This window comes from Penaeus vannamei, chromosome 3 (assembly GCF_042767895.1).
Source record: "Penaeus vannamei isolate JL-2024 chromosome 3, ASM4276789v1, whole genome shotgun sequence".
Classification (NCBI taxonomy): domain Eukaryota; kingdom Metazoa; phylum Arthropoda; class Malacostraca; order Decapoda; family Penaeidae; genus Penaeus; species Penaeus vannamei.
The window spans coordinates 10,111,330-10,121,329 of NC_091551.1; the positions used below are offsets into that span (position 1 = coordinate 10,111,330).

A 10,000-nucleotide genomic window follows, 5' to 3' on the forward strand; every position below is an offset into this window, starting at 1 on the left:
AATCAGAGACCAAGGTACAATCCGCCATACACTATGTGGCAACGAAAAAAAATATTGAATTAATTATTTTAAGTACATATACATCAACTTGTAAAGGTTCCCAACGTTTAAAGCTACTTATATCCACACTCCTGCAAAAACGTTTCTCCTTGTTCGCTTCACGCATTCTTGCGCAAACGTTTCACCTAGTTCACTTCACAATCACTTACGCAAATGCTTTTTTTGTTAGTTTCCAAAATTCTTACGCAAACGTTTCTCCTAGTAATTTCTATACACTTCTGCAAAGGTTTCTCCTCCTTAACTTCACAGACTCTTACATAAACGTTTCTCCTCATTAGTTTCACACTCTTACGCAACCGTTTCCACTTCACACACGCTTACGCAAAATTTCTCCTCGTTAGCTTCACATTTACGCAAACGTTTCTCCTCGTTAGTTCCACATCCTTACATAAACGATTCTCCTAGTTAACTTCACACACTACTGTAAACATTTCTCCTCGTTATTTTCACGCACTCTTCCGCAAACGTTTCTCCTCGTTAGCTTCAAACACACATACGCAAACGTTTCCCCCTTCACGCACGCTGACGCAAACGTTTCCCCTCGCTTAGTTTCCCACACTCTTACGCAAACGTTCCCCCTCGCTAAGCTTCCCACACTCTTCCGCAAACGTTTCCCCTCGTTAGCTTCAAACACTCACACGCAAACGTTTCCCCCTCTACACACGCTTACGCAAACGTTTCTCCTCGCTAAGTTTCCCATATTCTTCCGCAAACGTTTCCCCTCGCTAAGCTTCCCACACTCTTACGCAAACGTTTTTCCTAGGCACAAACGTCAAACTGGAAGAACTCAGGTCGGAAATCGCAACCGTGAACGCAAACGCCAACGGCAACCTCACTGCTGTGGCTCAACAACTCCGCTCTGACATCGAAAACTTGAAGACCATGTTAGAAAACATTCAGACGTTCATCAAAGGAGGTACGATTTTTAACATGTTCTTGGAAAACGTTTAAACTTCTTTTCTGGAGGATTGGTGCTAGATGTGACAATTATTTCTGATGTGAAAATAGAGGTAATGATTAGCAATTTCATCACAATACAGGTGCGAGGACTAGCAGAGATGCCCCTTCAACTTGTGCTGAGAATCAAGGTATGTGTTTGTATGTGTGTGTGTGGGAGGGGGGGGTAGTAGGGAGGGGTGAGAGAGTTCAAGAAGACAGGCAAAAGGGAAAGCCCCTTATCTTTTACACTACGACTAATTTCAATTTCTTTAGCTAGCTCTACTTTAGCCTATTCTTCCTTTCGTTGGTTTATCCAACCTCTTTTCTGCTGAATTGTTGTGAGTGAGTGAGTGAGTGAGTGAGTGAGTGAGTGAGTGAGTGAGTGAGTGAGTGAGTGAGTGAGTGAGTGAGTGAGTGAGTGAGTGAGTGAGTGAGTGAGTGAGTGAGTGAGTGAGTGAGATTGGGAGGGAGAGTGATTGTGAGTGAAGGAGTGAGTATGAGCGACTGAAAGAGTGAGTGAGTATGAGTGACTGAAATAGTCAGTAAGTATGAGTGACTGGAAAGAGTCAGTGAGTGAGTGAGCACATGTGTGCTTGGTTGCACACACATGTGAGTGAATGAGTTAGTTTATATGTGAACTTGTGTGTTACATTTTTTCCACACTTTTCAGGATTCACACATCTTACTCAAATTCCTAGCCAACCTTCAGAACACAATGTTCTTCATTTCTGTTACAGCTAAACCATATGCAGGGTGATGAGTATGTATAATATCTAACAGTATATTGGTACAACAGTAATGCTTGCTTCCGTGGGCTACCTCGCACCTGTTGACTCTGGGAAATATAAGAACAACACAGACTGCAGCTGGATTATTGAGAGGCCACAAGGCTACAGGATCAAACTCACCTGGCTGATGTTCGCTCTGGAGAGGTGCACCGACTGCAAGTGTGATTATGTTGAGATCTGGGACGGAAACACAACCAAGGAACTGATCGGAGGGTAAGTTGCTAGGGTTGTGACTGATATTGTAGGTAAATGAGGCTCTATTTTGATTTCCTTTTCAACTGCGAAATTCAAAGACTGATATTGTAGGTAAATGAGGCTCTATTTTGATTTCCTTTTCAATTGCGAAATTCACGAATTTCCGAGAGTTCAAGCTATTTATAGTTTTCCACTTCTGAATGCATAATAATAACACAGAGGAAGGGTAATAGAGAAATGAACCAGTTTGAACATTATCTAGGTTTCTGATCATTCAAGATATTTTTCACAGTGCTTTTATTTGAATATCATAATTCACAAGTAAGCAAAATGGCAAACACAAACTTTTATATTTCTTACCTGCTTGCACTGGCTTTGCAATAATCTCTTTACATTATCTGTAAAACATTCTAAAAGTTTCTTTAAGTGGCACTGCCCCTTTGTATACTAAATACTTTGTACACTCATAAGGAAAGTATATCAGTTAATAACATATGAAAATATTTCTGTCTTATCATACATTTCATGAAAAACTGAAATCATCATCGACAAGCAATCATCATTACTTTATTTTTGCTTGCTCCTTACAAAGTTTCTATTGTCCAGGAGAAGGTATTGTGGATACCTGGACCCTCCCACTATGACATCATCAAGTAACAGAGTGGAAATTAAATTCCACAGCAACAGTGCTAGAAACTATGCAGGCTTCAAGATTAAATATGAATCAATAGAAGGTAAGCATGTATCTCTTACACAACTATGTGGTATAACACCTGGCACTGTCCTTTTTTCCAATATAGATATGAAATTATATAATATATATAAAAAACATAAATGTAATTCATACACATTGACACTCTTTGGTTAATGTTAAAATGATTGAAAGTATATTCAATGGGAATGCTTGTTTTCATTTTTCTCCTCATACCAAGTTTTATCAAGAGAATACATATTTTCATCCCAATTTCAAATGAAATCATTATATTTTCAGATTAGGAGGTGTGCAGAAAGTAAGACAGCCACAACTCTCTTTAAATAAAACTTCAACTGAATAATGTAATATTCAAACAAAGTGCTATTACTTGTAAAGATAAATAACAAATAATTTCTTCAGAGAAATGTACTGAAATGTTTGAGAGAACATTATACAACTATATGTCATCAAGTGTGTTTCCCTGATTCCTAAAAAAACAAAGTTGAAAGAATAATAATGCTTGTTGAAATACACAAAGGAAATCTGTCTATCTATATGTATACAGTATATGTGATAATACATATACTGTACACACAAAAAGCTTCTACACACATATGTAACTGAACAGGACAACTAATATACACTCTTCCATACTTAAATGAATTTTCTTTTATTCTTTGCATAACAAAAAATGTCTTTTCTTTTTATACAAGAACTACAATTTACACAGATTTTCTCTCTCTCTAAAAGTGTGTTTCCCTGATTCCTAAAAAACAAAGTTGAAAGAATAATAATGCTTGTTGAAATACACAAAGAAAATCTGTCTATCTATATGTATACAGTATATGTGATAATACATATACTGTACACACAAAAAGCTTCTACACACATATGTAACTGAACAGGACAACTAATATACACTCTTCCATACTTAAATTAATTTTCTTTTATTTTCTGCATAACAAAAATGTCTTCTTTTTAAACAAGAACTACAATTTACACAGATTTTATCTCTCTCTAAAAGAATGGACAACAAACTATTTTATGTGCTTCAGAAGAAAAATAAAAGAATATTCATTTTATGAAAACAATTGCTCCTCAAAAATCTAAATAAAATTCCTTTTACAAAAATCATCAATCTTAATAAAACATTTTTATACTCTATATTTCCTTAAAATGTTAACTTACCTTTTCATGAACAAAGGCACACAGAGAGAGACAATATCAAATCTAGCAATAAATTCCATATTATATTAAAAACAACAAACAGAACTTATAACATTCAAGGCCTTCTACTGCAAGTATTCTTCATATATCACAATGAGACCTGATGAAGAGAAAGACTGGCATTTATTTTTAAAGGCTGAATAATACAACATTACTCAAAAATTCCTGTTTCTCCTCCTTCTTCATTGGCCATGTCATTTTCTGTCTGGTCAGGTGACACCATGGGCTGCACCTTAATAGGACCATCAATGGGAAGATCCCAGGGCCTTGGGGTTTTGGGGGGCTTTAAAAGTTCTTTCCGCACGCGGTCCCTCGTTCTGGATGGTCTGGGCTGATAAATCCTAGCTTGTCTCTTGTTTGTGCGGTCTGGGTGACTGCCCTGACGTCTCTTCTCCCATATCTAATATAAATTTTAAAATACAGATATTGATATAACAAAGCCCAGAATGTTTGGCATTTTAAGATACACTACTCATAATAAACAAAAGATCTACAAACTATATATCAGATTAAAAATGTATATCTCTAGTATATCCTAATTTACATAATGAAGGTTTTCATTCTTATGACTTTCAAAATTACTTCAATTCTCAAAATAATTCAATATCAACTTTACATTCTAGTAACACTTACCTTCTTCATAATGAGAGATCTTTTAAGACTTGTGATACCCTGTTTTCTTCTGAATTTACTAACACCAGTTATCAGATTAGTTGGAACATCATCTTCCAAGTGGTAATTCACTCCATCCATCACCTTTGATTGGCTTTCTGTGCCTTCCCATGCAAAATTCTCATCTGTGTGGCCCTCTTTACTCCTTCCTTCAAGCGTTTCTTGGGATTGAACTCTTCCTCTTCCTCTTCCTCTTCCTCTTCCTCTACCTCTTCCACTTTCATTTCCATTTCCACTTCTACTTCCACTGCCATTTCCACTGCCATTTCCCCTTCCCCTTCCACTTCCCCTTCCACTTCTACTTCCACTTCTACTTCTACTTCCTCGTCCTCGTCCTCGTCCTTTGCCTCTGCCTCTTCCCCTTCTGCTCAAAATAACTTGGGCTCCATCAGCAGACTCAAGCTCACTGCACAAATTCAGAAAACAAAATCAAACTCCAACTGTTCAGCACTGGTAGATCTAGAGAATTTTATATACAGGTGACAAGGGGGAAAGGGAGAAAAAAAGTATCTGAAAATTACAAGTTACATATAATGTATCAATTATGGCTGTAATTATATTTTATATGTCAGTTCTGATGATTTGAGTTGATAATTTACAGTTGGGAACAAACCCAGTATAGAGGTATGGAGGACATCTGCTTCATATTTCTTAAAATATCTAAATATTGAAATGATTCTATGAATACTGCCATAAAATTAACGCATTATATTACTGAAGCAAATGAGATACCAAAAATTGATTGCATTAATGTAATTCTTCAAGCATAATTGACAAGCTCTTTATATTTTTCTTCAGAATTTACACCAACACAACTGAAAGTTGCTTTACCTTTACCAAACCATCTAATGACAATATAAAAGAACGAGAATTTTTTTCTCTCTCAAAAGTTGCAGAGGTCCAAATAATCATGAAATTCTCTCTGACACTTGTACGGTTCTTTAATCTTTAATCCTGTATCATTCTTTTAACTTTAATCTTGAATCTATTCTCAGACATTAACTATGATACAACAACAGATTTCTCACTTCAGGTTCAGGCTGCTTAACCCATTGGTCGCAATTTTATGTACTGTGAACCGTAACTTTTTTGTAATTTTTTTCACACAAATGGCTTCACCCAGAGTTAATTAGTAGACTAGCAATTTATTTTTCCATTCTTTGAATTTTTGAGAATATCTCTTTTCTGATGCTATTAATATCAATACTGTCATTATCATCACTGATATTATGATTATGAAAAATTCTTCAAATTAGTAGTAATAATAATGAAAAAAGTCTTTCTAAAAATCACACAAAAGGGTAAAAAGAGGAGATTCATAGGACTAACAGATGACTTGGGAGTAAGCACTAAAGTTACAGTGGACATGGCTTATATGTCATGCCATCTACATCTAAAAAATTAAATGATCACAGTTCTGAGCACTGCTTGCATGCATATCTGTTTTGCATGGTATTCCAGCAACCACCACTTTGCTCACCTTTCAGATACCCAAGAATCAGTTCCTTCCTCTTCTTCCAATGTGAATTTCCCATCCGTTTCTGAAGGGGTTACGTAAACTTTATAGTCCTCCACCGCACAATCCTCTGAGCTGTCTGTGGAAAGCTGCGGCTTCTTCAATCTTTTCTGACATAATTTATCTACTTCTTCCAAGTGGGATATGTATTCCTCCTGTTCCTGGTAAGTATGGAGAAAATAATATTACAAATCTATTACTAAATCATATAAGATTCCATCAACCCAACATTAACAGGAAAATGATAAGTTCCCTTTGGCAATGCTTGGTTAAATGTTTCTGCTTAGGCTTAGCCACAAAGGAGTCAATTAGTACATTTTGCAACTTCACTTTTCCTTGAAAAAGCAGGAAATGCTTTTTTTACACTAAAGCTATCAATATTGACATTTATTTTTGTTATAAACATTATAATTACTATATTGTTACTGACATTACTAACAGCAGTATTAAATACTAGAAAATATTATCGAAAATCAAGGGAAACGGTGAACAGGTGAGACAGGCTGTTCATGTAATTGGCTCATTGGTGACAGTACTTGTGGAGCCATCTATCTGTAAAAACAATTACTAAATTCAACACCCACAATGGGCAATGTCATGTATGTACATGCCATGCCCAGCAGCTTGGGGTTAAAAATGATATTGATAGAAGTGTGTTACTAAGAAGAATAGTGATAACTGGTGCATAAGTACGCACTTATATATGTGTTTGTTTGTGTGGGGAGGGGGATGTTTGTGGGCATATGTAGGTGCGTGTGGATGGGTGTGGGTGTATGGGTGTGTGGGTGTGGTTGTGTGGATGTGGATATGTAGGTATGGATAAGCAAGTGTGGGTCTGCAGATGTGTACATGTGTAGATATGCATGTGTGCATCTGTGTGTATGGATATACATTATATATATGCATATGCACATGAGAATATGCACATGTACATGTACATCTGTTTCTGTGTTTGTGAGCATATACACAGTGTATATGCATATGCACATGCACATGTACATCTGTATCTGTGTTTGTGAGCATATACACAGTGTATATGCATATGCACATGTACATGTACATCTGTAACTGTGTTTGTGAGCATATGCACTGAGTATATGCATATGTACATGTGTATATGGATATGCACATGTGTATATGCACATGTACATGTACATCTGTACCAGTGTTTGTGAGCATATGTGTATGTCACTTACCTGCATATATCTATATACATACAAAAATATAAATAAAAATGTTTGAAATCATCTTACCTCAGTTTCAAGGTCATCTTTGGTTAACAAAAACCTCTTTTTCACTTGTTTTGACTCCTTGGTCTTTGAAATGGCTGTAGTAACCTTCTCCTTAGCTACTTGGGCCTGCTGCACTGGAGGACTGCAAACATGAACATCTATATAACACAATCTTCTCTCAGGTTTATATACTATACAATTTACATGTCAATATAATTTTGGGATACATATTTACCTGTCTAGTGTTTGGGATATGGTATATCATATATCTGTAACAACTCATACATGTACTAATATTATCCTTTTTACCTATTCATTTCTCAAAATCCTGTTTTTCCTCTTTACATGCAGACCCTTCAAATGCTAGATCTCTATATTTTGACCAAAATTGATAATATAATAATATCATTGGAAATCTAACGACGGATGTGCCACATATGAGACACCCAAAAAAATCAACTGCCAGGCGTCCCGCCAGTGTGCCGCTGCACCGGGGCTCGCGCTCCGACGCAGCACCGGGCTGCAGCTGGCAGGCGGGCAGAGCCGATTTTGTAGCCGCCCGGAATCTTTTATTTTCCGCTTCAAAATATACCAGCGTTAATGGGTTAATATTTCTCAAAACCTTTACAGACAGATTTTCCAAAATTTCAATCACCAACATTAACAAACTATAATCATAAATCATTATCAAACTTTAATCATAAACAAAAAACAGTAACCTGTGATAAATACCAATCGCAACAATGTCAAAGGATACACACAAGACATGGTAAGAAGACGCACCAAACCAAAAGAAGTGCTGACACCATACAATATCATTCTGCAAACCCAATGACAGCACAGACTTAAAATGCAAAGCAATAATCACCTGCACTTGCTCATTAAGGCAGGCCAGTAGAACAAAGACAGCATCCTGTGGAAGAGCAAGTCATCCGAGTGTTGACGTGCACTTGCTTCCTCACCGTTCAAAGACCTGGGCAAGAGTAATAATCACCATCATCATAATAGATAGTTATTGACAAATGAAAAAAACAAAAAACAAAAAGCCCATAATAATAATCATAATGATAATGATGATGATAATAATAATAATAATAATAATAATAATAATAATAATAATAATAATAATAATAATAATAATAATAATAATAATAATAATAATAATAATAATAATAATAATAATATGAAAGGGAAGAAGAAAAAGAGAAAGAAAAAGGAGATGATGAAAAAGAAAAAAGAAATAAGAAAAAAAAAAAAAGACAAAAAAAGAAAAAGAAAAGGAAAAAGAAAAAGGAAATGAGAAAAAAAAGAAAAAGAAAAGAAAAAAAAGAAAAGGAAAAAGAAGAAAAAGGAAGAGGAAGAGGAAGAGGAAAAGAAAAAGAAAAAGGAGGAGGAGGAGGAGGAGGAGGAGGAGGAGGAGGAGGAGGAGGAGGAGGAGGAGGAGGAGGAGGAGGAGGAGGAGGAGATGGAGGAAGCGGAGGAGGAGAAGAAGGAGGAGGAGAAGGAGGAGGGAAAGGGGGAGGGGAAGGAGGAGGAGGAGGTGGAGGAGGAGGAGGTGGAGGAGGAGGAGGAGGAGGAGGAGGAGGAGGAGGTGGAGGAGGAGGAGGAGGAGGAGGAGGAGGAGGAGGAGGAGGAGGAGGAGGAGGAGGAGGAGGAGAAGAAGAAGAAGAAGAAGAAGAAGAAGGAAGAAGAAGAAGAAGAAGAAGAAGAAGAAGAAGAAGAAAAAGGAAGAGGAAGAGGAAGAGGAAGATGAAGAGGAAGAGGAAAAGAAAAAGAAAAAGGAGGAGGAGGAGGAGGAGGAGGAGGAGGAGGAGGAGGAGGAGGAGGAGGAGGAGGGGAAGGAGGAAGGGAAAGAGAAGGGGAAGGAGGAGGGGAAAGAGGAAGAGGAGGTGGAGGAGGAGGTGGAGGAGGAGGAGGAGCGGGAGGTGGAGGAAGAGCAGGAGGAGGTGGAGGAGGAAGAGGAGGAGGAGGAGGAGCAGCACCAGCAGGAGGTGGAGGAGGAGGTGGAGGAGGAAGAGAAAGGGGAGGAGGAGAAGGAGGAGGAGGAGGAGGAGGAAGAGGAAGAGGGGTGAGGAGGAGAAGGAGGAGGGGAAGGAGGAGGGGAAGGAGGAGGAGGAGGAGGAGGAGGACGAGGAGGACGAGGAGGAGGAGGAGGAGGTGGAGGAGGAGGAGGAGGAGGAGGAGTAGGAGTAGGAGGAGGAGGACGAGGGGGAGGAGGAGGAGGAGAAGGAGTAGGAGGAGGAGGAGGAGAAGGTGGAGGAGGAGGAGGAGGAGGAGAGGAGGAGGAGGAGGAGGAGAGGAGAAGAAGAAGAAGAAGAAGAAGAAGAAGAAGAAGAAGAAGAAGAAGAAGAAGAAGAAGAAGAAGAAGAAGAAGAAGAGGAAGAAGAAGAAGAAGAAGAACAGATAATAATAACAATTATCAACAGAAAATGGGTAAAAAATGTACTTACCTTTCAGTCTCTACTGGCAATATTATATCCACTGTATTTGCTTTTGTATCCTCTGCAGCAGATTCACTCATGCTAGTGGGAATGGGGTTTCCTCCAATTTTGCCTTAAAATAAAAAAATAATTTTCTGATAATTACTACAAGAAAGATAAATTATATTAACACATTAAGATCTTTTAAAGTTATTATGGCAATCTCACAGTTTCTTGGCTGCTCTAGGTGTAAATAT

General features: G+C 37.8%; 2 protein-coding genes across 3 annotated transcripts in view; one reads left to right on the forward strand and one right to left on the reverse strand.

Moving 5' to 3' along the window:
• The window catches only part of LOC113813188 (cubilin), an 8,948-nt gene extending 5,805 nt beyond the window's left edge, over positions 1-3,143 (forward strand). For both annotated transcript variants that reach the window (XM_027365144.2, XM_027365143.2), the window contains exons 3-7: positions 824-976; positions 1,101-1,148; positions 1,796-2,000; positions 2,589-2,716; positions 2,974-3,143. In XM_027365144.2, the coding sequence (XP_027220945.2) occupies positions 824-976; positions 1,101-1,148; positions 1,796-2,000; positions 2,589-2,716; positions 2,974-2,978 (539 nt within the window). In that variant the 3' untranslated portion in view covers positions 2,979-3,143. The remainder of the gene's footprint in view (positions 1-823; positions 977-1,100; positions 1,149-1,795; positions 2,001-2,588; positions 2,717-2,973) is intronic.
• A 774-nt stretch (positions 3,144-3,917) lies between these two features.
• The window catches only part of Pbp95 (proximal sequence element A Pbp95), a 50,748-nt gene continuing 44,665 nt past the window's right edge, over positions 3,918-10,000 (reverse strand). The window contains exons 18-23 of the mRNA XM_070115158.1: positions 9,774-9,876; positions 8,192-8,296; positions 7,345-7,465; positions 6,056-6,252; positions 4,537-4,981; positions 3,918-4,303 (exon numbers count right to left, since the gene is read on the reverse strand). Coding sequence (XP_069971259.1) covers positions 4,055-4,303; positions 4,537-4,981; positions 6,056-6,252; positions 7,345-7,465; positions 8,192-8,296; positions 9,774-9,876 — 1,220 coding nt within the window. The 3' untranslated portion in view covers positions 3,918-4,054. The remainder of the gene's footprint in view (positions 4,304-4,536; positions 4,982-6,055; positions 6,253-7,344; positions 7,466-8,191; positions 8,297-9,773; positions 9,877-10,000) is intronic.